Source organism: Juglans microcarpa x Juglans regia, chromosome 8D (genome assembly GCF_004785595.1).
Source record: "Juglans microcarpa x Juglans regia isolate MS1-56 chromosome 8D, Jm3101_v1.0, whole genome shotgun sequence".
NCBI classification, from domain to species: domain Eukaryota; kingdom Viridiplantae; phylum Streptophyta; class Magnoliopsida; order Fagales; family Juglandaceae; genus Juglans; species Juglans microcarpa x Juglans regia.
In genome coordinates, this window is record NC_054608.1 from 494,953 (window position 1) to 521,071 (window position 26,119).

The following is a 26,119-nucleotide window of genomic DNA, read 5'->3' on the forward strand; positions in this document are numbered from 1 at the left end:
AGAGAGAATGAATTGATTTTAATGAGAGCTTCTCCCCTGTGGTTAAACATAACTCAATTAGGCTACTGCTAGCTTATACAGCCTTTGAGAACTTGCATCTAGAAAAATTAGATGTTAAAACTACTTTTCTGCATGGAGAACTTGAAGAAGAAATTTATATGCAGTCTCCTGAAAGTTTTACTAATAAAATTAATAATAATCAAGTGTGTCTTCTTAAAAAAAAATTGTATGGCCTTAAACAATCACCTAGGTAGTGGTATAAAAGATTTGACACATATGATTACTAACAATTTTAAAAGAAGCTGCTATGATAGTTGTATTTATTACAAGGAAGAAAAAGGAACATTTGTTTATCTTCTATTGTATGTTGATGACATGTTGGTAGCTTGTAAAGACATTGAATTAATTGAGCAAGTTAAATGCATGCTGAAATTAGAATTTGAAATGAAGGAACTGGGCCTGCTAAGAAAATTTTAGGAATGGAAATTGAAAGGAATAGAAGTGCTAGAATGCTATACTTGTCTCAAAGAAATTACATTTCTAAAATTCTCAATAGACTTGGTATGGAACATGTAAAACCTATAAATACACCCTTAGGACAGCATCACAAATTGTATATAGATCAGGCTCCTAATACAAACTCAGATATTAGTTTTATGCAGCAAATCCCTTATGCTAGCATGGTGGGAAGTATGATGTATGCAATGGTTTGTTCTAGACCTGATCTGACTTATGCAGTGAGTGCAGTTAGCAGATTCATGAGGAACCCAGGAAAACCCATTGGCAGGGTATTAAATGGGTATTAAGGTACCTTGCTGGTACTATCAACTTAAGTCTCAATTTTGGGAACAAGGTGGAAAAAGGTTGTGAAATAATTGGTTTTGTAGATTCCGACTTTTCAGGGAGTGTAGACACTAGGAAGTCATTAACTAGCTATGTGTTTACTGCTTTTGGGGAGCTATTAGCTAGAAATCACACTTACAATCGTGGTGGCTTTATCCACCACAGAAGCTGAATATATAGCATTGACAGAAGCCATTAAAGAGGCCATATGGTTAAAAGGTATTGCAAGTGAGTTAAATATTTTCAATGGTAACATCACAGTACACTGTGACAATCAAAGCACACTGCCTTTAGCTAAAAATCAAGTTTTTCATGAAAGGTCTAAACATATTAATGTGAGGCTTCACTTTGTTAGGGATGTTATAGAGTCTCAAGTAGTAGGTGTGGAAAATGTCTCAACTGAGGATAATGCCTCAGATATGATGACCAAGTCTGTTCCTTGGTCTAAGTTCAGACACTATCTGAACTTAATTGGGATGGAGTCTAGAGTCAGTTCTCATTAGGGGAACAATGCAGGAATGTGCCAATGGTGAGTATTAAATGAACTTTTGGCAAATAAATGTTTTGCCAAGGTGGAGATTTGTAATATGTATGTCAATACATTTATCTGATGTTGTTTTACTTACTAATGTGTTTTATTCTCTTGTAAATAAATGATCTGATGTGGTACAATCTGGACCCTTGAAGCAATTAAGGCTGAGTTGCTTAAATCATGTGGGAGATCCGTGACTGCATCTGAGGAGTAAAATTGCTGAGCCGCAGGATTGCTTCACGTGTCTATATCTGTTGTACCATATATATTCTTTGCTATTCCTTGTAACCCTAATTGGATTCTCATTTTGTATTGACGCCAGCTTAGAGAGAGAGCAGAGAAGGGGCGATTCTTAGGGTTTCTAGGGTATTGCTCTTAGAGAAGAAATCAGTGTGATTTCTGGTAGAGAGTGAGAGAGATTTGCAACTCTAAAGTACTGAGACTTCTCTGTGATATATTGTTCATCAATAAAGATCTCTGAGGCCATTCCTGCCGTGGATGTAGACCATTAGGGTCGAACCATATATATCGGTATGTTCTTTCCTTTTATTTCCGTTATTTCATTTATTTCCTTTTACAAGTTATATTTCCTTTTATTTCTTTGATATTTGTTTATGTTCTTGATAAGGTTTTGTGCTTCATGCTGTTCTATATTGTTCGATATCTGTAATTTGGTCATTTCTTGTAATACTATTATTTCTTGTTGTGGTTGGTATCAAACTGTGATCCTTGTGATTATTTAGTTTCTATTTGGGTGAAAATCTGAATGTTTTTATAAGAAAGAAACAAAAAGGTTTTATCACAAAATATTGTGTTTTCTTAACAAGAAACAGAACCATTAATTTTATAACAAGGTTCATATCATTATCTGCATGCATATATGCATGATCAATAATTCAATTCATATCCCCTCCCTTGACCCTTCAGCTCAAAGCATGCATTTGGTTTGAAATCTTAACTCCTTTTCGGGATTTCGTCAAAGACTTTGGAGCAACTAGCTAAATTACATTCCATTAATTGAGGAATATTACATCTTTTAGGCCACAAGAAGGGACTCATGCATGTACGTTCTGAAGAAATTAATTAAGGAGAAATTCGATGCTGGCCATTTTTTTTATAGGATATTCATGCATCAAAGATCTTAGGTACTGGTGTTATGTGGACTTAATTATTCCACTTTTTGATTTCTTAGGAAATTAAGTACTACTTTTAACCATATTCGAAAAGTCTAGTGATGATTTGGCACAAGTTTATTATCTCGTATATAGCAAAGGGTTTCATATTGAAGTTACAAGAGGAATACTGTCAAACACATACAAGACCACCAAATTGATGAGTCATGAAGAAATTATATTCATTTGATGAGCTGTAATTACACATTGTTTATTTAATATTTCATTTACCAATTCTATGTAACTATAAATAGCCATTGTATATGATAGATCAAGACACGGAATCATTCCTTCAATCACTCTATGCATCTCTATTGTGCGCCTATGCTTTCTGTTATTTACATTCCGTCTACATGTGTACGAGTCAGTTGCAACGTCTTCTTCCTTGCTTCTGCATCTTCCTCTTGCTTCTGCATCATTCTTAATATTTCATGATCTTGATCTTGTTTATGGCACAGCATCCATGAGCTCAAATGCGTGCATGCATCTGCGCTATTCTTCACGTGCACCATATGTTAGCTACCTCCTTATGAGGGGCATTGGGTTTGTCTTGCGCTCTGATCGAAGATGGATCAATGTTCATGTGTACGATGTTAAGATACTTAGGATCTTGAAGAATTTCTATCTTCATGTTTAATATGTATACTTTCTCCTATCGTAAAGAGAGTTCGATCAGATGCTAGCTCCTTGCAGCAACTTTCAATTTAATAACTATATTATTAATCATAAATGCAAGCAAACATATGTACGTAACTAACTATATATATATATATATAATTAACATGATAAGGTACTGTAGACTATTGACCAGTACTACGCGTTAGTAATATGGGAACAATATTGCTAGCTAGTTACTAATATTATATATCTATATGTATGCTAATAAATGCAAGCAATCATAAAATATGATATATCTTTTGACTGCATGTTAATTAATGTATATATGTATGCACACATACACATCATAAATTGATCATGTAGCATATGTATATATATATATATATATATATATAGAGAGAGAGAGAGAGAGAGAGAGAGAGAGAGAGAGAGGCACATTACTAATTACTAATACATTTCTACATGTATTTTAATAAATGCAAGCAATTGCCATAAAATATACCGCATGTTAAGTAATACACAAACACGTAGAGCATTATAAATTCAAGTAGCCTTATATAAATGCGTTGCTAATTACTATTATATAGTATTTCTATGTACTTTAATAAATGGAAACAATCATATAATAATAAAAGATAAATCTATTGATCATGACATGTTTGAAGGTGGTTTGAAAAATGGGTAATTAGCATTTCGTATACATTCCAACTTGTAGTTAAGTATATCATGTACTTAGAACACAACACGTACATTTCTTATCCATATTAAGTAGCAATTTTTGTTGCAATGATACACTTCCTATTTTAAATCTGTTAATATAGATTGTAGATAGGTATGAACAAAATACAAATGATTTATCCATTGAACTATATAATTTGGCATGCGACCTGTCAAGGCATGATCGTGTTTGATATTCCGCGTGCATTGTGCGAAGATATAGATATCCCACAATAGATTGAGAGTTTTATAGAAAATTGTATAATAGTGGTGTAGTTGTCAAGAATATATATAAGTCACGAGAAGGAAAATATTGACTAAGTTCAATGGGTTATTGCATGTTGATATATTTGGATTGAAGGATTTTGAAAGAAAATGCAATATATCCTTTTAAGCTCTATTGGTAGAATGTAAGCAATTTTAAATTAGGAGCATGCACATTAATGATGGATATTTTATCCTTATTAATATACAAAATCTCAAGTTTCTTCTTGATCAAAGAGTGGGGACTATAATGCGACAGAAGTAGATAACCAAATTGATGGGTTCTAACTTCCTAATAGCGTATAAAAAGGGTTGGAAAAACACTGTGGCCAATGCCTTGTCAAGGCAAAAAGGGGACACTATAGTGCCATTGTCTATGATTTCTATACCTAGCTAGGATTGGGTAACAGAAATCAAAGCTCTTTATGTCTCAGATGATAAGATGTAAGAATTATGGAGGAAATACCAAGATGGAGACCAGCCCCCTCACTACTCAATAAGAAATGACTTGTTATTCTACAATAACAAAATCTATATTCCTGCCAATCAAAATTTTATACACAATTTGTGGGATCTAGTGCACAGTAGTCCAATGGGGGGACATCTGGGTTTTAAAAACTATGTACAAGTTGAAGAGAGAATTTATTGGCCAAAACAGAAATCAGATGTTAAATAATTTTTGTAGGGGTGTGACATATGCCAGGTGGTTAAAGTGGACAACACACTTCCCAGTGGCCTATTACAGTCCTTACCAGTTTCTTCTAGGCCATGGCCAGATATTACTATGGATTTTATAGAGGGCTAGCCTCCATCAGGGGGATTTAACACTTTGTGGGTCATAGTGGATTGGCTTACTAAATATGTCCATTTTGTGCCTATTTCGCACCCTACACAGCTAAGGTTCTTGCCCAATTATTCTTGAAGCATGCGTTCAAGTTGCATGGGATACCAAGCTCTATTATCTCTGATTAGGATCTCATGTTTACTAGCAAATTTTGAAAAGAATTACTCACACTCCAGGGGATGCAGTTATCATTTAGCACTGCCTACTACCCTCAAACAGATAGTTAGACAGAGGTAGTCAATAAATGAGTCGAGAACTTCCTAAGGAGCTACATGGGGGATAGAAGTAAAGAATGGTCACACTAGCTTGCCCTAGCCGAATGGTGCTACAATTCTAACCAACAGTCATCCACTAAAGTCACTCCATTTGAGGTCCACTATGGCTACAAACCACCAAGCTTATTAAACTATGTAATTGGATCTGCTAAAGTGGAGGAGGTTGAAGTTACCTTGCAGAGCCACAACCAGATTTGGAACCTGTTGAAACACAACATCAGTAAGACTCAAGAATGGATGAAAAAATATGCAGATCAAAAGTCAAAAGAGCAGCACTTTGAGGTGGGTGATTGGGTCTACTTATGGCTCCAACCGACCAGCAATCCTCTCTCCATAAGAGAAAAAGTTTCAAGCTTTCACCTCACTTTTATGGCCCATACCAGGTGGAATAGAGAATCGGGGAGGTGGCGTACCGTTTGAAGCTACCGGAAGATGCTTAAATCCACAATGTCTTTCACGTTCCGCAGTTGAAACGCAAACTAGGCCCGCACATCATGGCCATTTCCACACTGCCACTAGTGGACCCCCACAGCGTCATGAAGCCTGAACCAAATGAGGTGCTGTCCTGACAACTGAGGAAGTTCAAGAACCAACTTTTGGTTGAACTATTGGTATGCTGGTAAGGGCAACAGGCTGAGGATGCCTCATGGGAGTCATACCATCAGTTGTGCTCACACTTACCGCACCTTGTGGGCAATGTGTTCTAATGGGGGAGGGGTTGTGGCATGCTGACATGGGAAGGTTGAAAAGAAGAAGTGAAGTGGAGATCTGTCAGCTAAGTAAAAGAAATCTAGTAGAATAAGATGAAAGATGGACTAACAAGCCATGTGATGTTAGGGTTGGGCGTAGAAGGCCTAGAGCCATGTAAAGGGCATGCTGCAGCAAAGGAGTTGTACGTGGGCCGTGGGCCTCTTTAGGCTAGAGGCCTTTATCCAGTTACCTTTATCATAATTAGTTTTACTTCTTATTTCTTGTGTGGCCTATGGGCCTATTTGTAAAGGGATCTTTTAATACATAGAAAATGACTATATACATACTAATGGGGGAAAAGAGAGAAATTATCAAGAATATTCCCAAATTTAATTCTAAATTCATGTGAAGGAGCTCCCCTCGAAGAGAGTAGTTATCTCTTTCACTTTTAATAAAGTTTACAATTTCCATTCATTTCCTTACTATTTTGTCATTTTTATTTCCATTTCCTTACAAGAAGTGAGAGGGGTTTTGACATCCTCGTTGTATGCAAAGCTGAGGAGCTTCTTGGTCTAAGGTTTTGAAGCGGTCCTATGGCGGTGGTGGGGCCATTAACTTTGTCGTTTTGGTTGTCATTGTCTTCTTGATCATTCAGTGGAAGTTCCTGGCTTTGCTGCTAGGTTTGTTACTAGTCTGGTTCAGTCCGGTTTTAGATATTTTTAAGAACTGAATCAGTATATACCAATTTTGAAAATTTAAGAACTGATATCGGACCGATTCACCATCAAAACCATAACTTTTGATTTTCGATCTTACCCGATTTTTCTAGTTTTACGGATAAACAAAACGTACCCCAACAAAACTTTAGCAAGTGATTGACGCATATCCCTCATTTTATGCTATATTAATTTTATATTATAAAATTGGATTTTACATGTTATATTAAAAATTTTAGGATTAATTTATGTTATATAATAATCAAATGTTTTATTAATTTTATGTTATAATATTAGAAAGGACAATGCTACAGCTCCCGCTAGAGCTCTAGCATGTATTTTCAAGTGTTTTTTTAAAGTTGTTTTTTATATGGATTTTTTTAATACTTTTAAATATTTTTAAAAAATAAAATAAATTTAGAACATCATTAAAAACACTTCCTTAATTAGAAAGTAAAAAAAAAAAAATCATTAAAAAATACTTCCTAATCACGAAGCAAAATAAAAAATCATAAAAAAAATATATTTTTTATTTTACTTCATGATTAAGAAAGTATTTTTTAATAATATTATATATTTTTTTATTTTTTAAAATATTTAAAATTATTAAAAAAATCTATATAAAAAAAGAACTAAAAGAAAACACATGCTAGAGCTCCGGCGGTAGTTCCTAGCGGGAGCCCGCAGCGGGAGTTCTAGCATTATTCTATTAGAAAACGTGAATAATAAGATTTTTAAAATTTTATGTTATATTAATTAGTAATTTAGCATATAATATATATATGATATAATATAAATTATTTTATATATAATAGAAAAAATTAAAAATAATATATATATACCAATCTGATTATGTTAATACTGGTGTTCTAAAAATCAAACTCATAATCACATTGATTTTCAATCAATTTTACTAAATAGGAGAATTAGATCAGTTCAAAATCAGACCTAATCTATCGGTTCGATCTTGTTCACTGATTTTTTGATATTTTTACAACCCTATCTACTGCTGCTCATGGTGGTGGTGGCGGCAGCGGCGGCAACTGTATTCCAAACTCCAAAGAAAAGGGTATTTTTACATTTGGTTGGAAGTTAGAATATTTTTTTAATATTATTATTGTTTTGAGATTTGAAAAAATTGAATTATTTATTATATTTTATGTAAAAATTTATAAAAATTATAATGATGAGATGAAATAGATTGAGATAATCAAACGTAACCTTACCATACCCAAATCAATTGGGAAATGATCCTCGAAAGATCACACTAACTACATCAACGGTTGATGGTTGATCAAAGAAGTCAATTCCCAAGTCTTCCCCATACGACAGACGTACAGAGTTATAACCCACCACCACTCCGACCGAGTCATACCCCACTACCACTCCGACCGGAAGTCGTAGTGGCGCCTCTCTCTCTCTCTCTCTCTCTCTCTCTATTTTTCGTTTATAATAACTATTATTTCCACCATTCTCCCCCTTCTTCACTGTTATTTTTTTTTATTTATTTAATAAAAATGGTTTAAATTCAAATTTCAAAATCCAGATTTTTTTGTAGAAAACTTGGGAAAATATATATACGTATGTAACGAAAATGGAAGGCGAGTCTCTCTATTTATATTTACAGAAGAAGTTGGAGTTTTCGTCGTCAGGAGGCGGAGAAGAGCGAAATCTATCGTCTTTGAATCTCTTTTACTTGCTCGATTCACCACCACCACTCCCCTCCCCCCTCCCATGGCTGGGTATCTCTCTCTCTCTCTCTCTCTCTCTCTCTCTCTAACTTACTCTCTCTCTCGCACTCTGAACTTCATAAATAAATATTAACAAGAGTGACATTGAGTCTCCAAAGGTTGAATCTCATACTTTTATTTCTTTCCTTGTCGGAGTTACCTAGTTTTACTTGTTATTCCTACAGGGATGTTATGTTTGGCACTATTCAGTAGTATTCAGGACATTTAAACTTTTTCTCTCGACGGTGGTTTTTGTTTCTAATATCAATTTGCTTGTAGTAGCTACAGATAGGAATGATGTTATCTTTGGCTCCAGGGACAAGTGCGATTTTTTAGATGTGGGTATTTGATTTCAATCTATGCTATTTTCTCCTTTTTTACCTTCTCATATGAATATATCTGGCTGACTATCAGATATCCTTTTTGGGGGTAAGTTTAGGGACTACCGACTAGAGAAAAAAGAAGAAAGAAAAAAACATCGGAGGTTGGGAAAAAAAAAAATTATAATCATTTGTGCCTAGATATTTCCATGTAACATACGTTATTGTTGTTGCCTATCTTTCTTCATGATCATTCTCATTACCTGAGCACTTTTGTTTATTTTCGTATTTTTATTTACTTCTTACTGTCATGTCGCCTGTGTTCTGAGTTCACATTTTGATCACAAAGTTTGTGCTTTCAGTATTTTGTGTTATGCCCCTTATTTTTAGAAGGATAGTTTGTTAGTTACAGTGATGATAACACGTGGACAGAAACCGGTAATGTTACAAAATGGCATTCTTTTTCATTGATGTTATTTCTTCTTGATCTTTCCCTTTTGCCATTGATTATTTCTCTACTATTATCTTCATTGTGCTTTCAAAGTAGACTTGAGGGATTGCTGATCTCACATTGATCTGGATTCAAAGACACATTGAGTATTTTTTAGATTTTCTAGTTTTATGATTAAAAATAAGTCATGATTTTATTTAACTAACTTGTGTTATGTATGAAGACCATCATGGTTGATAGACAGTAATAGAATCGCCACAAAAATCAAGAGTGCATCTGGAACTTGTCATCCTGAAAGAATTGCATGGAAGAGTAACCCTGCAAGAGCTTGTCCCAATTGCCAGTTTACAATTGACAACAGTGATGTATAATCTCTATTTTTTTCTTGTGATTTAATGTTATTATCGGTTCTAATCAATAATTCCTAGAAGATGTTAGTTTTAGGAGTTAGTTCTTGGTAATTGCAGTGCATGTGAATGGGTCATACGATATCGATGCAGGCTGAAAGCGATATCCTATTTATTTAATGTTATTTTACAGTTTTGTTGAGAGTATAACAATTTAGTTGAATGCTGTGCCTACTGCTGTTTACAGGGATTGTTAACATTGTTTCTTTTTCAACATTTTTTTTTCATGTGTCACAAGCTTTCTTTTGCTTAATTCACCTACTCATATGTTAGAAACTAATTCCAATCTAATTATGCAGGCTGATTAGGATGCAGCAATATAATTGATAATGAAATATTGCTTGATGATCCTGAAGTTCCATAAAAGTTTTGAGGTCTAGTTGGTGAAAGTTTACAAATCAATTGAAGTAATACTATGTGGTATTTGCCTGTTTTGTTAGCACTTCAGAAAATGACTAGAAAGAAAACTATAGGACTGATATGTAACATATGAATTTGAAGTGCGTTTGCAGATTTGTTTTTAACATTTACCTTTTGCACATTAAACTATAGAAATTGGGCAGATAACCACATACAGGGTAAGTGTGTACTGTTTATCAATCTACAAACTATGCACAAGGTATAGGTGTGGAGAACTAGTTTCACATTTGCTTTGCTTGTAATTTCTTGTAGATTTGAGGTTGGTGCTTCTCCTGACATTCTCTTAATATTTCTAATGTGTCCTAAATGTTTCCAGTTTGCTATTACATTATCTAACAAAACATGCATTTGAATTTAATGATTTTTCATCCATGTCAATCTGTCATTTCTCTCCCATCTTCTTTCTATAAATGTTGTAAGGGTCGGTTCCTGTATTGATCACTCATAATTTTGTCTTCATTAAGCTACTACATATATTAGTTTTCTTTTAGAGAAAAGATATTTGCAACCGTGAATTGTGTAACAGCCGTGTAATCGCTTTGAAAAAAGTGACTAAAACATGGACCTACATAAAAAAAAATAAAAAATAAATTTGTTAATAGTGGACCCCACTCTTTTTCAAAGCGATTACGCGGCATTTACGCATTTCATAGTTGTATGTAGAATTACTCTTTCTTTTAATAACTAAATGATCCCCAAACATTACGCAAGTCTACGACTAGTACAGTATGCCAGTGGACTATAAAGTGCATCCTTCTAGTGTTATGCTCATAGCTTAAGTAACTTGGACCAACATCGACCCGACAATTATAGCAAGTTGATAGAAGTTGCAAGATTTGTCCTGTGTATGTGCTGATATTATAGTCTTTCCATTTTCGCTTCCAAAAGTTTGGCTTAGTTGTTATGTGCCCATGGCATTCTCCTGCTGCTTTCATCTGAGAAATTTCTTGTTGTTGACTGGTCACTGTGGGTTATCGTGAATACAACTTGATTGTCCCAACCTGAATTTCATTTGGGTCCCATTATTTTCAACACTTTCCAATATAGGCAGGATTGTTGTTTAATTTGAATTCTGTTTGTTTTTAGGTTGTTCAAGAGTGGCCTGGATTACCTAGAGGTGTGAAGTTTGATCCATCTGATCAAGAGATCATCTGGCACTTACTTGCAAAAGGTGGAGTCAGGGATGTAAAGCCCCATCCTTTTATTGATGAGTTTATCCCAACTGTTGAAGAAGATGATGGAATCTGTTATACCCACCCTCAGAATTTACCAGGTCAGTGGGTTGATTTTTGCTTGGTTTTCTACTTAATTGTCTATAATTTTTTTAAATGTATTAGGTGTCAAGCAAGATGGAAGTGTATGTCATTTTTTTCATAGAGCGATCAAGGCCTACAATACAGGAACCCGAAAGCGTAGAAAGATTCATGGTGATGATTTTGGTGATGTCCGCTGGCACAAGACTGGTAAGACCAAACCAGTGATCTTGGATGGGGTTCAAAGAGGGTGTAAGAAAATTATGGTTCTGTACATGAGCATGGTCAGAGGAGGTAAACCTGATAAAACTAACTGGGTTATGCATCAATATCACTTGGGAACTGGCGAAGATGAAAAGGATGGGGAGTATGTTATCTCTAAAATATTTTATCAACAACAGCAGCAAGTCAAGCAGGGTGATAAAACTGACCAAGATTTCCCTGAAAGCACTGAGTCGATGATAGGAAAAGTGGATCCTGTCACACCCAAGTCCACGACTCCTGACCCTCCTCGTGCTGAAAGGCGTTGTTCAGATTATGACCTTGGGCTGAATATTCCTGTTACTTGTGCTGTTCCTGATGCCCAGGTAGAACACCCCCCGTTCACTCTCTCCCTCTCCTAGCAGCATGGAACTTACATTTGCTTTTTGTTATGATTCATGAAAATATGCTGCTTCTTGTTTTCTGCAATTTCTTCAGAGTTGTTTTAGTGTTCAATCAATGGATACCTATCTTAGTTATACTTTGGGCCCCTTACCTGCAATTAAAAAAAGATTCTTTCTGGAAGAATTGAGATAATGTACCGATTGATCACAACCAAACTTCTAGTATAAATTTGTTGTTGAAAATATTTACCTTTTTGCATTTTAACACAAATGCCTATGTAAAACAAGGTACTGATGTTTACTTGGTTTCCCATGTTTAATTTTTCATTGAAACATTTACTTATAAAAAAAATATTTCATTGAAGCATGCTGAGACTGTTTGCATTGAAAATGAGGTTCAACCTGAACATGAAAAGCCTGATTATGATGATCAAAACAAGATAGAAAATCATGCCGGTGAAGTGGTGGATAATAATGATGTTTATGCTGAGGAAGATCCAAAATGGTGGGACAGTGAGTCACAGAATCTTTTGAATTCTCAACAACTTGTGGAAGGGCTGTCTCTTTGTGATGATCTACTTCAGAGCCAGTCTCCAAATAGGGATGGAAATTTGAATGGAGCAGGGAAGAGCAAGCCCCGTCTAGCTGATTATGCTCAATTAGGACCGGAGGATTTAAAGAAGGATCTAGAGGAGTGCCAAAATCTTGCTCTCGATCCAGCTAACATAGAACTTGATACACCTCCAGAATTTCGACTGAGCCAGCTTGTATGTTGTCTCCACTGCCATCTCGTTTGCTTTCTGTTGAAATAGTCAAATTATGATGTTTGATTACTCATAATTTGATGTCAATGCTTTTTTGAAATGGTTTTGTAGGAATTTGGATCGCAAGAAAGTTTTCTAGCTTGGGGTGGGAGCAGGGTGATTGACTGAGTATGCTTTGGGCATTTTCGATCTTGCTGTAATTTTGTGGCCACTTTTTGTGAACACTTCACCTTAAACATATTTTTGATGGGAGTATAATTCTTTGCTTAGAAGTTGGAGTGTATATCTTTTTCATGGGCGAAGTATGGTTTTTGGTTGGAAAAATGGAGTTGTAATTCATGGGGCCGAAGTTACTGTCATATAACCCGCGTTGTAATTACACCTGTGTTTGAGATAGGATCAATGTATGGTATGCTTGTTCTGTTTAAACCGTATAAAAGTTGCAGTGGTTTTATCTGGATTCCTTTTATTCTCAAATTTAGCTCCAAGGCTTGATTATAGTAGTTTTCAAAATATAGTTTTTTCTAGGGTTTTGAATCTATGGTTGCGAGACTACCGTTTTGGATAGTGAGATGAGAATTTTTAGTTTTAAATAAAAGTTTAAAATATTCTTTTTTAATATTGTTATTGTTTTGAGATTTGAAAATATTAGAATTGATTATTATATTTTGTATGAAAATTTAAAAAAATTGTAATGATCAGATAAAATGAGATGAGAATTTTTTTATCTCTATCACACTTGCCAAACCTACAAATGTTTCAGTACAGATCAAAATTATGGTTTGATTACTCTTAAGGACCATTGTTAGTGTGAGTTTTACTTGCACGAGAATTGATGGTTGTGTCATGTTCTTTTGTTTTGGGAGGGATGAATTGGAAATTTGGAGTTAGGAAAGGATTTTAGGTCGTAGGGGCAGCCCACCTGAATGTTAGATGTCTATTATCGGGCCTAGACTCCTAAGCTTGCTCGACAGACATTTTTGTCCAAGTTCGGCTGACTATTTCCTCTTTCTTGGGCTCGATAAATTTCTCTAGTCTGTGTGGACCACCTTGAAGCGTGTTGACTCTGACAGTGAAGTAAACATTAGCATGCATGAGTCAATGAGCAGCACAGCTTGGATTTCGGATATTTGAAACAGTACTGTCTATGGACATACGAGGCAGTGCAGGCCAAACGAGTTGGTATTGACAATGACTTGAGAGGGCACCATAGCTCGCCAGATTATCAGTCTATCAGAGGTCGTGGGTGCTGTGCTTTGTGTATTGTTCATGGGCAGCATGATTGCCTGTGGGGAACCAAGATGAAGACCCGTCCTTGGTAACCAGCAAATCGGGGCCTTCTTGGCAGCCTGGCAGCATGTTGCATGAGAGTGCCCTTACTGCTTTGCTAGGAAATTGTAAGCACTGTAGGGTACCCTTTTAGTTGTATAAGCCATAAAAGTTCTGGTTCAAGTTCTTTGTTCCATGGCAACAGCACCATAGCCGGGGCCATGGTATTTCTAAAAGGGTCGAGTAGTAAGGCCATGGTCTTTCTAAGGATGCCATGATGCAACTAAAGAACAGACAAAAGAACCTCAACACCCTGGCCAGTTTGGCTCCAACTAAAATGCGATTGAATTCAGGCACAAACAATGAATCTAATCATAACTCACTGAACTCAGCAAATATCTTCTCCTCTCTTGTGGTGAATGACTCGCATTATTTACCAAACTACGCCGGTATTTCTTTGCACGATTTAGGGGAATCCTTGATTACAAAAAGAAGGGTGTTAATAGTTACTGCCAAGGTTGACAGGCTGTATGACATTATGATTCTTAGACTTCTTATTTTTCAAAGTTTATGCCGATACCATACTAATGTTTTGGTTTGAAGTTTTAGAACAAAATAACAATGATTGTAGTTATCTTATCTGAACTCTTCACTTTTCTCTATCAACATATGATAACACGTGTCCTGTTGTTGGGGGTTTGAAACACCACCAATCCTACAAGAACATTATCTATCTTATACTATCTATTAAAATTACATACTTAATGAAATCATCCTCCCATTCATTAGGAGATGTGTAAATCAATTCTGCAATTAAAAAAATAAACTTAGATAATATTAAGGTGTCATTTGGATAGTGAAAATATTTCATCTTATTTTATCGTTATAATTTTTCTAAATTTTTATATAAAATATAATAAATAATATAACTTTTTTAAATTATAAAATAATAATAATATTAAAAACTAATATTTTATTTAATTTTTAACTTTTATTTAAAATTATCCCATTTCAGCATAGCATGGTTTATGAGAATTATGTTAAAAGGGGAAATGAAATGATAAGCCTAAGTAAAGTAATATTTTAAGTGAAGAAAGAAGTTCTTATGGTCGCCCATGCATGTTGTTGTGTTTGAAAAAAGTAGCGACTTTATGTTGAGTTTTCCCAATCAATATTCAACAGTGAGGTGGATGGTGTTAGGAGAAGGAGAAGGAAGCATTCATGCTGTACATTATTGGAGGGCAGAGGGATGTGTCAGGTGGGGGGCCACATGTTTGGACTGATATTGAATCTGACCGATGTGGTGGGGTTGTGGATTAGGAAGCGCACGTGGGCATGATAAGGCTGCCTTTTTGACCATTCGCCTCCTTTTCTCTTTTCCACCTTCCCATCATTTCTATTTCTAATCTAAAAATAAGGAAACGCTAAAGATAAGATATTGACTAGTTATTAGACAGTTTTATCAATAAAATATAAAAATATCACTTGAACTGTGTAATAAATGACTGAACCGAAGGCAGATACAAACTATCTGAGATTTCTGTACACTACTCCTTTAGAAGAGAAAAATCCTTGATGAAACGTGTGATCACACGCTGAGAAAGGACCCCTCATTTAGAGATTGCCACCTACGGCACCTCTGTGTTTCAGTTTTGGACTCGCAGAGCTGCTGCTGCAACTTTTTCACCCACAATCAAAAGTACGTGCCGTTTCCATCACCCACTTCCCCATGGATGATTTATCATCTGTGCATGGCCGAAAGAGCAGGAACAAACAAAGGGGAATACTTTGCATGTAGGCCCATCTCGACCGTACACGTGGCGCACGGGAATGTGGGTCCAGGCAATAATTCAACCGCCCCACAAATTGAGTTTTGACCACTAAGGTTAACAAGCTGTCCCTCTCAACCAAAGGTGCGTGTTTAGATGCATACTCCTCTTTTCTTTTCTTTTCACTTTTTTTTAAATAATGATCGCCTTAAGACTGGACCACAGTGCCTAGCTGATATGAAAATGAGTTAATGTTGTCTGGTTGAAGACAAGAAGATCGAAGATAAGCTTATGATAGTGATTGGCCAACGGTCTGTCTCTAATTGGACCAGGTTTGTGTTTCTTGCAACTTCTTCTTGGTAGCTTGGAGAAATGAAAAAGAAGTTGAAAGAGCTATATATATATATATAGGATGGTCAGTGGTCACTTTTAGATGGAATTTTGTCATTAAGTATACTTAGAATACAACGTCAAAGTGCTCTAAGTAACTATAATACTTTTCCTTTGTCTAAGCGTTTTTTGGACTAGTCTTTCAAACAGTAGCAGAGAAAGGCAAACAAACAGTTTGATTTTACATTTGAGCAGTTTGAGTTGTACAATTATCACACCTAGACCTCACTTCAAATGATTAATGGACCTACATCACTTATCTAATCATAAATGGTTGTGACCCTTGAACAGAAATCTTTCCTTCTAGTTTGCTTTTTTCTTAGCTTTGAAGATAGAATTGAGATACTCATTGGCATTAGTAAAGGTTAATGCCCAGCATTTTTAGTGTTAAAACTTCTTAACAAGATACCAGTAGAAAATACCTTATCTCCACATGGAAGTAGTAGAGTTCTCAACCCCTATAAATAAAGAACAGGACATGGACAACTTTCAATTAGGTGAGTATTGTCCCCCCAACAAAACCTTCACTAACGCGGATCTGAACAATTTCTCTGTTTCTGTCAGTCCTGATGACTGGTAAAATCATTCTATGATTATGAGTTCAGTTGGTAATACTTTTAACTGAACTCCTTTTGCGAATCTGAACAATTCTTAGAAGATTCAAACAAATTATGAAGTGTGGGATAAAGAGAAAAAAGAGAACTCCAAGAATAAGTTGCTTTGAGCTTTTGGATTTAGGGATCCTATGACGGCTTAGTGGTCAAATCTTACATATGAGTGGCATGGTATAGGCCAGGCAAAGTCACAGTCTAAATGAAACAATAAAAAGAAGAAAAACATTTCAAGAGCAGAACTTTCAAGTTTAAGGCCATGGTCATTAAGAAAAATAAGTTTGCTTTGATCTTTGAGGGAAGCATTAAGGATCCTACGATGTCTTAGACTCTTAGTGGTCAAATCTTGCATAAAAGTGGCATGGTCTAGGCATAATCACAGTCGAAATGAAAAAAATAAAAACTCTTCAAGAGCAGATCTACCAAATTTGAGGCCATATTCCTATTGATCATGTGAGCGCATTGTTAATCTGCCATACTAAATATAGGGGAAAGCACAGAATAAGAAGGGTGAAAAGAATAAAGAACATCACAAACTATATTGCTTGAAATATAATATCTAAGCTTCTTTCATGTTATCTGATGTACATCTAGCACTTGAGGCCAAACTGATACAAAATTTGCTGAACTTCCCCATAATATCCGCCGCTGCTATTTACACTCCACCATAGAAGAAAAGAAGGAAAAAGAAGAAGAAGAAAGAAAATTCGTCAGCTTTGTGGCCCTTCCGACTGGGGACTTCAATCATGCCAACAAAGGAGCATAACTACACATCTCCTGATAATGTATAGCTTAGCCCTCTGCTCTCTGAGGACCCCTCCAAGTCCTCTAGTAGATAGCCTTCTCTTGGACCCTCCAATGGTCGCACTGCTCATCTTCATCTCTTAGATTTTTCTGTCTCTCTTTGAACGCAGAGGAGTTCTTTCTTCGTTTTTGTTTTGAGAGTGAGCAACAACTTTGCTGTGTGTTGGTCTGAAAGTGCAGGAAGGTGTTCTTATATAGTGTGGGAGAGGTGGTCTTGGCTCATGTTGGTCGAGTAAAGAGCCAACGATGGGGCATGAAAGGGCGTGCAGTGCCCCCAAACCCACTAGACAATGCCAAATGGGCCCCAACCCCACTTGAGAATCCATACCCCAACACCAAGGAAAATACAAAACAATCCCAACAAGACCCCCTTCTCTCTCTCTCTCTCTCTCTCTCTCTCTCTCTCCTTGCTATGTCACACTCCATATCCTAGTTAGTGTAGGAGGCATTACCCATCAGCAAAATGGGTCGGCCATTTTGGTTCAATAGGCCCCGAATTTCTTTAGTCTATTAGCCGCCTTCAATTTCTGCATTATGTTTTGTTGTTCTTGATAAAGAAAAAACCTTATCCTTTTTCAGTGCTTCTCTTTGTTGATTATCTTTACTTCTTTTTGTTGGATCCCCCTAAAATGGCAGTAGGGTAGGCGTGGCTCAGTTGAATCCAGCATAAGAATGATGTTAACCGTTTCCAGAAAATTTTAAAAACTAATATGAGGTCAAAGAAGTAGGCTTTTGACAAGGTTTCTACTACAAAATATCGTTTTAGTGGCTTTGGGATAATATTGTTTTGGAACCATATTCCGGATATGATAGCATATTGGAAGTGTTTACATAAGAATTATGGTTGTGGTGCGATTGACGTCTTCGTAACTAGTGTTAGATATTTTGGCTGCACACACATCATGCCAATGAAAAAGATTGAATTATTCATTAATAATTTTGAGCTTCATCCAATTATTTATTAGATATTTATGAGTAGAGCTTGTAGCTTTTTACCGAAGTTGCATTTTCATGTTTTCTTGTGAGATTGGGAAGCTCTCTTATAGTTATATCAAGCAGAATTAAGCGTGGTAAGTATACCTGTACGTGTGAATGCTTGCGTTTAAATCGGGCTGCACTGAAGTTTCAGGCAAGCAATGCTTAACTTTTGTGTCTTTCTCTCCGACTTGTTTTCCAGGGTCTAGGGTTTAACAATATGGTAAAATCTGACCAAACCAGTAATATTAATTTTCAACAAGCTCGCTTCGCAGATCTATTACTATATACTGTTAAATCCAACTTAACTAATATCCAAGCAAACACCCACTTGCTTTGTCTCGTGTTCCACCCGTTTCACTGATCAGGACACAAACTTCCATTAATCCTTGTTCTGATTGGGAAAAAAAAGAGTTATGTTTTCTATGCTCTCTTTGAACAGATTTAAGCTGTCAAATAGAATTAGGCGCTCCCCAGTGTTTGCTCTTCCATCCTTTTTTAAAGAGTAGACAAGATTTTAAGATGCTATATGTAGTGTTTGTTAACTTAATTATACATACACATGATCTTAGTTGTCTTGTAGATTCTGAGTTATAGGATATATTGCTTTCTAAGATTGATTTCATCTTTCAAGCCCCTGAGTTTATTAGATCATGATATGCTTAAGTCTGTCAGAATTTGAGTCCTTTATGATTAAGTTGACTAAATGATCGAACCACACACTCAAGTATACGAACACAAAATTTCCATAAACTGGTGTAATTTTCTTTGGTTAAGGGGCATAAGCATGCCTGGCTACTGCATATGTAGGAAACCCTTTTTGTTTATTGTTTTTACAGAATGCAGACAATGATATATGTGTAATAGAGTGCGAGACACCCAAAGCTTTGGGAACTCAACTAGATTAGAGACAAAGGGTGATAAAATTAATCTAAGAAATGCCCCTTTAATGAACGTGTCCCCAGGTTTAGTTTGGAGTGTCTAATGCTGGGTTATTGTACTGTTTATACTTTAAAAAAATGGTCTGGTTGTACTGGACAAGGAGGTCAGAGTTGCACGTGAAGGTCTTGTGGTTTACAATGCCATTGCCTGTGAGAGACTCAATGCAAACAAATTGTTATTTTTATGTTATCAGGAAGCTTTGAATCAATTAGTTTATTAACTTCTCCACCATGCTTGCTGTTGGCTTTTGTTTACATGGGAACTTCGTTTCCCACATGCTGTGCTTACTCATGCTGCTTCCACCACTTCCTCCTCTTCCTCCTCACGTATTAGCTTTGCCTCTTTGACAACCTTTACTGACCAGGAATCTTATATAATCCGCAACGCGTCGTTCATACATAGGATTATGAGCAGATTAATTACAGCTTCATCACTGTACGAGTGAACATATATTAGTAACAGCTAACCTTCCTTAACGGGAATCTTCTTGTATAAACCGCAACATGGGATGATGAGTTAATTACAGCTTCATAACTGCAAGAACAATTTGTTAATTAGCCCGACAAGCGCGCGCACACACACACACACATATATATATATATATATATATATATATATATATATATATATATATAGATGTCTCTGCTCGTTGACTATATAACTAGCACTTATCCAAAAAGAAAGAAAAAAAATGACTGTATAGCCAGCAATGGCATTGCTGGTTATGAGATTATAAAAGATTTTCGTATCTGAATCGAAATTCAATTGCCTTTCTGATATTTTTCCGTCCATGCAAGTTGCACCATCTTTTTTTTTTTTAAGAAATTTTTAATTGTTATCAACGTATGAACAATTTTTACATGCATTATGATCGATCCTCATGTGCTGGCAATGATGATTCCCTGATCTTTAGTTGCAGGTTGTATGGAGAAAAATGAAATGAAATTGACATGATCATTCCAAGGTTTGAAGTAGTCACAACTGAACGTGTTGGGAAATGTCGGAATTTGCTCATCAGAATGTTAAAAAAAGGACTAATGTCAATATTAAAATAATGCCACTTCTCAATGATGAAGACAGCCTCTATTCTCCTTCACATGTATAATCAAGGACACTTTCCTGTTTTTGAATGCAAAGAGTATGATTCAATTCTTGGGAGAAAAAATAAAGTTTCCAAATGTGAATTTGAAAAGTTAAGTTATTCTCCAAAGCTGGCCATTGGAAACTCAAGGCATCTGGCACAAGTTTCGTGTGAATTTTTTCTCGACTAATGTAAAAGACAAGCATGCTTGATGCTTCTTTTCAATTTCAGTAGTGCATTGAATGACGTTCAGCAGAATTATGATCCATGGAGCAGGTGAATAGACTTGAGTTCAAAAGATTCCAGACATGTTTTCATTAGATTCCATTTAATTTCTTTCATTGTAAAATATTGCTCTATTCCACAAGATATTCGGTACGGATGTACAAAAGAAGGAAAAAAATACTATATATATTTGCAGACTTCATTCCTCCCTGGGGATCCATCTGCTCCACCACAGGCTCTTCCTACGTTGGTTAAGCTCATCCATGCTCTCATTCAATGTTCTAATAATCTTCCTCTGGAGCCGAAGAGCTGATGCAAGAGCATTCCTTTGTGGACTTGCCTTCTTCCTGGGCTTAATTTCCTGCATAATAGAATAATGTTAGCCTTATACCGTATATCTTAATTATGTCTTGAATAGTGTCGACAGGTGTAATATTTTTTGAGTTTTCTGTAAAATGAGTGTACTGTGGATGATAATTTGTGTAAATTCTACTAGCAATATAATTTGAGTACAGACTCTGAGCTCTTGAAGCTGAGCTTCTGTGAAGCCACCATCCTGCTTCGTCCCTGATTTTGCCATGAGCCCGATTACCCACTTGGCAGCTTCACCATAGTCTTGTTGTGTTGTACGAAAGAATTGCAATCTCAGCTTCTGCATGAAGGACAAAGCCAATAGCCCTTCCCTATCAAAGTAGGGATGAGCTAAAGCAGCTTTTGCACTGGTTCTTTGTCGTGCTTTGTATCTGACCATTGAAGTCACAAGTTCCCATCCTATCCCACCATCTAAATCCAACAACTCGAATCCCCTTCGCAGTTCGGAGTTAGCACGAGGCCCTACACTTTTTCTCCATCCAACCAAATCATAGTCACATCTCTTTAACTGACGATTGAATTGTATGAGGCCACTGTCAGAGCGTAATGCTGGGAATGCCTACAAGATGAAAACTGTTAAAGAGCAGACATAGCTAAAAATCTCTGCATGATGATATTTGTAGATGAAATTAGTCACAATGTTATTGTTGATAGATGCCATATATGGATATCTAACTTTGAAAAATATTGAACAAGCATTCTGCTACCTTTAGATGTGTAAGGTGAAGGCAACCTTAAAACACTCTCTATGGCCTGTTATTCACTAGTGTCACAAGCCACAATTGGGCAAGGCCCTGCTACTCATTTTCACAAACCATTTATTATTCACCATGGGCCACTAAACTGGGCCAGCTGATGGTACAGCTCATGCAATCTATTATGTATCAAGTCAAATCCAGGGATACTCAGCAGTATTGTTTACTCACCATTTGGAGGAACATCAGACCAGCACTGTAGATATCAAATCTATCAGGCAAATTCATCTGTTCAAGGACATATAATCAGAACGATAAAAACAGTTCAGAAAGAAAGCTAGCAAAATGACACATAACTTTGGAGACGTTGAGAGTTAGTATGCACCTGCCATAGGACTGGGGAAAGTGCAGTTGCCACTGGAGCTGAAGGTGCAGATGGAGTTTGTGTGCTCATGATGTATTGCTCCGGCGCAGCATATCTGAAAATGAAAGAACCAAAAAACTTTTTCGCTAACTTTAAATAAGAAGTAAAATAAAAAGACACCAAAAAATAAAAAGAAACCAAAGCAAATATTTCTGGACTGAGTTTTTAAGTTTTTCAAGCATGCCACATATTTTTCACATACTTTTCAAGCTGCTCAACTCTACCAACATCTAATAATTTTCATACTAGTGGTCTGGCCCTCGCCGGCAAACAGAGTTGGAAATATTTTATCCCCATATTATCAGGGATTTGGACATCCATTCGTATAGAATAAGCCACTGTTACAATTTTGTGTTTCCCATAGGGCTTGAATAATTTGATCACGTTTTAAAAATAAATTAACTGAGTCAATCTGTTCATCTTCATGCCTCTATGATAATATAAGGGAATTTAATTTTAATATGTTACCTATTTCCTGTATGTCTTTGAATACTTGTTGAAAATGTTTCCAAAGTGCAATATACAACAAAAAATGACCCCCTTTTTATGGTACGCCCCCCCTCCCCCTCTCCCCACCCCAAATCTAAAAACTATAGGGAAAAAATATCAAATAAATAAAACTGCTTTTTGATTAATAGGCACCTTCATTTTAGTTGAACAAGATAACAAACTCAATTTTAGATAATTGAACACAATAAGTCGGTCCAATATTCCAGTAGTCAACGAATTTCGAGTCAATATAAGGTTGTGTTCACCTTGTGAAGTTCTTAGCTCCTATGAAAATGTCAATTAAATGTAAATTGCTACAAATCAATACCAGTTTCTTTGTGAAATGATGTGCATGTTTCTGTCCTTGAGCTTAACGCATTCCACTCACAGAATCAAACGCACTATCAACAACCAACTTCTAGTGTAAAGTTCATGGAAACTTCATGGTAGATAAAACAAGTAACATGTGTAGCTTATTGACAGAAACAAAGATACCTTGGATCTAGAAGAAACTCCTTTGGAATATAATTGATGCCCACTCGCAAATCAGCTGCAGCTCCTAGATCAATTATTTTGAATGTACGAGAACCTATTAAAGTTGCAATGTTAACATCCAAATTGAACATGTTATCTCTGAAATCTTTCCAACCTTTTGTTGACTGCAAAATAATGCACGCAACTATTACCTTCAGAAAAAATAACATTCTGTGGCTTAATATCCCTATGCACAATCCCAGTCGAGTGAAGTCCATCCAATGCAAATAAGAGCTGTCTCATGATTGTTTGTATGATTCTATTCTCCCTTTCTATACCCTTACGCATGTCCTGGACCTCTCCAAGAATCATAGTTTCTACCTGACATTTTTATGTAACCATCACAAACACGGGAATTGGAAATCTAAAATGGACAGAAACAATCTACAAGAATTTCTGAAGGCATTAAACTCAGAAACTACTTAATCTTGGTCACATGACGCATTAAGTAAAAGCTTTCAGGAATTGATATGTAAGAACATATATATATATATATATATATATATATGGACCATCAAACCATCAAGTTGTAATTCCATGGAAACGAAAGAAGAATTGTAAATGTTTGTTGCTCACTAATTGCAGACTTAAATTGATTTTCTAGTATATTACTGATGGGGGACAGTTAGTTCTAATCTTTTGCTAAGTTATGATATGTATATGTAAGTTCCAGATTTTTATATTTTATACATTACGTCTTTCATTGTTTTTAGGCTTTCCTAGTTGAATCAAAGCATATAAGTTAGGGTCTAATCAGGAATATTTTCACTTTGAAACCAAGTTTTGTGGAGCCTTTACACTGGTCTCCCACATACCGGTCTCTCACGTGCAAAATGGAACTTACTAAAGCCTTATCAATAAAAATTTCCTAATGGGTTCAAGGAGTCTCTTGAAGGGTTTACATCTAGCTAGAATAAGGTCTAGCTTTTTCACATTTTCTGTTCTGCATAAAAGCTTTTAACAGGTGACATAAATACCCCAGCATTTGGCTTTGTCTGATGAGAGAGTAAATTCTTGAACTTAGCACAGTGGGTGTAATATAAAGGCATCATATACAAATATGAAATGGCTGATGAGAGAAAGTACCAACATTATAAGGGAACTCTTTACTTTGCATCAAATCTGAAAGTGTGGCCTCCCCTTCAAACCGCCATATAAGCCAATACTCACCTCCTTTCTTTGAAGAAGTCTGGAACAATTTCAAGACAACAGGAATAACAAGATTAAACAAAAACAGCTTCTGCAGTATTGAGCTTCGAAGGTGTATCTTTTATTTTCTAAGATAATGGTACCCTTAATTCATATGGTGGTAGTAGTAGTCATAATAGAGCAACACCTCAAGAAATCCGTATACAAAATCAGCACAGCTATTTGCGCAAGCTCTTCGAACACGCTCATTCATCCAAATTTCCACTGCACCATATTCGGTAGCTTTTTTCAAGACCAAGTCACCTTCCTTCTGCTTAGGGGAAAAAAAGTCTTCCTTAAATTGACAAATAAAAGCCCTTAATATACATTCTGCATTCAGTTCCATGAAATTTCAAGTTCAAGTGTCCCCTCATAAGAGAATGTCAAACACATTAACGTCTTATTGTTGCTTAAGCAAAGAAGTTGAAACAAATTTCTGATGGGGTCATGATTACACACTCAATCATGATTCGCACTAAGTGATTAATAACAGCAGAATTCAATTACTTTTGGACTTGAATTTATCTGTGTAGTGAAAAAAAATAAGGGCTAAAGTAAAAAAAAGTTAAAACAAAAGTTTTGACAGAGGATTACATCAAACACAGAATACCTTGGATGAGGGCTTCTTAGCCAATGAAGCCCTATAAACCACTCCAAAGGCCCCTTCTCCCAACTTCTTCCCCAGAACAAAATCATCCTGTCACACAAATCCAAAACCAAGTAACTAAGCACATATCATACAATTAGCCGAATTCTGATCCAAGACGCAAAACCAGCTAAAGCTAAAATTGACAGATACCTTCCGGTAAGTGGGTCTGAGGAACCTCTCAACAAAAGCAAGAATAAACATGTCAAAGAACCCAGGGGCGACACCAGGAGTGGCCCAGAGGTAAGACAGAGCGCCCAGGGCCAGAATCGCACCAGGGATCGTAACCGTCAAGCCATTCGACTTAGGAAGAGTGCTTCTGTAAATCATATCGCCGCACTCCATGACAGTGCAGGGCAGACCCACTCCCACGGCCACAAAGAGGTCACGAACGGCATCGATGATCAGTTCTCCTTGTGACGCAGATACAAGGAACTGTTTGCGGTTTGAGACGTTGATTCTTGCACTCGGTTTGACTCCGAGTTTCTTACCGAGAAATAGGGATGTTGGTTTTGTACAACTATGAAGGTGGAGCTTACTCACTCCTATACCCACTCCTGCTGCAACAGTGGCCATGAACGTACGGACAGGGGCTTAGAGTATGTGGGAAAGAGGTAAGAAGTCGAAGAGGCTATTATCTCACATTGAGACTGCATCGAATGTAGACCACTAGTCTGACATACAGCGACAGTTATTTCAGGTATTTTCTTTTTTTTTTTTTATCTTTATTTTTTATTTTATTTTATTTTTTTTTGTGGAGGGAAAGGGTTCGATTGGATTGATGAGGCGTAGAGGCCACAAATGACACGTTGATATTAGGATGTTGGGCCGGGCTTTGGATTTTGCAATATCTAGTCAAGTTGGGTCGTGTGTGGTGTGTTCGAAATTCTCGTTTTTGTTTGTTCATTTGAGTTGATCCAAATGTATGTTTGAGGTTGTAAGGTAGAGTTCCAAAAGGTCCGGTTGGTTTTGGGCGTTTAGCAGCTTCCAATAAAAGGGTGCCACGTTAGAAAGTCAATACTAAAGAACATAAAACCAAAGCACCCAATAATTACATTGTCTTTCTTCATCATCTGTCACTCAA

The 26,119-nt window shown here is 36.2% G+C and overlaps 3 protein-coding genes across 4 annotated transcripts; 1 reads left to right on the forward strand and 2 right to left on the reverse strand.

The window, feature by feature from the left end:
* The first annotated feature begins 8,133 nt into the window (after positions 1–8,133).
* Positions 8,134–13,050, forward strand: LOC121242848 (SUPPRESSOR OF GAMMA RESPONSE 1). Of its 2 annotated transcripts, none has more exons than XM_041140836.1 (6): positions 8,134–8,413; positions 9,396–9,537; positions 11,086–11,272; positions 11,337–11,839; positions 12,253–12,624; positions 12,733–13,050. In XM_041140836.1, exons 1-6 carry the CDS (start codon positions 8,406–8,408, stop codon positions 12,787–12,789), a joined length of 1,269 nt encoding a protein of 422 aa, XP_040996770.1. In that variant the 5' UTR covers positions 8,134–8,405; the 3' UTR covers positions 12,790–13,050. The 2 variants fall into 2 exon arrangements, with proteins under 2 accessions (XP_040996770.1, XP_040996769.1); XM_041140835.1 differs by having other exon boundaries at positions 8,135–8,413; positions 12,223–12,624.
* Positions 13,051–17,171: 4,121 nt separating this feature from the next.
* LOC121242890 lies at positions 17,172–17,704 on the reverse strand. The gene has a single exon (XM_041140892.1). The coding sequence runs from the start codon at positions 17,539–17,541 to the stop codon at positions 17,401–17,403; it is 141 nt and encodes a 46-aa protein (XP_040996826.1). The 5' UTR covers positions 17,542–17,704; the 3' UTR covers positions 17,172–17,400.
* A 3,044-nt stretch (positions 17,705–20,748) lies between these two features.
* On the reverse strand, positions 20,749–25,698 carry LOC121242891 (serine/threonine-protein kinase STN7, chloroplastic). The gene is made up of 10 exons (XM_041140894.1): positions 25,189–25,698; positions 25,000–25,086; positions 24,538–24,660; positions 24,292–24,390; positions 23,354–23,522; positions 23,163–23,256; positions 22,140–22,233; positions 21,986–22,042; positions 21,205–21,618; positions 20,749–21,048 (listed from the first exon to the last, which is right to left on the reverse strand). The coding sequence occupies exons 1-10, from the start codon at positions 25,609–25,611 to the stop codon at positions 20,887–20,889; spliced, it is 1,722 nt and encodes a 573-aa protein (XP_040996828.1). The 5' UTR covers positions 25,612–25,698; the 3' UTR covers positions 20,749–20,886.
* Between the last annotated feature and the right edge of the window lie 421 nt (positions 25,699–26,119).

Coding starts and splice junctions, on each gene's coding strand:
- LOC121242848 (XM_041140835.1), top strand. Junction 11,273..11,336: donor CCACCCTCAGAATTTACCAG/GTCAGTGGGTTG, acceptor TAAATGTATTAG/GTGTCAAGCAAGATGGAAGT. Junction 12,625..12,732: donor AATTTCGACTGAGCCAGCTT/GTATGTTGTCTC, acceptor ATGGTTTTGTAG/GAATTTGGATCGCAAGAAAG.
- LOC121242890 (XM_041140892.1), bottom strand. CDS start 17,541: ATGAAGATGAGCAGTGCGACCATTGGAGGGTCCAAGAGAAGGCTATCT.
- LOC121242891 (XM_041140894.1), bottom strand. CDS start 25,611: ATGGCCACTGTTGCAGCAGGAGTGGGTATAGGAGTGAGTAAGCTCCAC. Junction 23,257..23,353: donor GAATGTTATTTTTTCTGAAG/GTAATAGTTGCG, acceptor CAACTTTAATAG/GTTCTCGTACATTCAAAATA. Junction 21,049..21,204: donor CTCAGCTTCAAGAGCTCAGA/GTCTGTACTCAA, acceptor TCTATTATGCAG/GAAATTAAGCCCAGGAAGAA.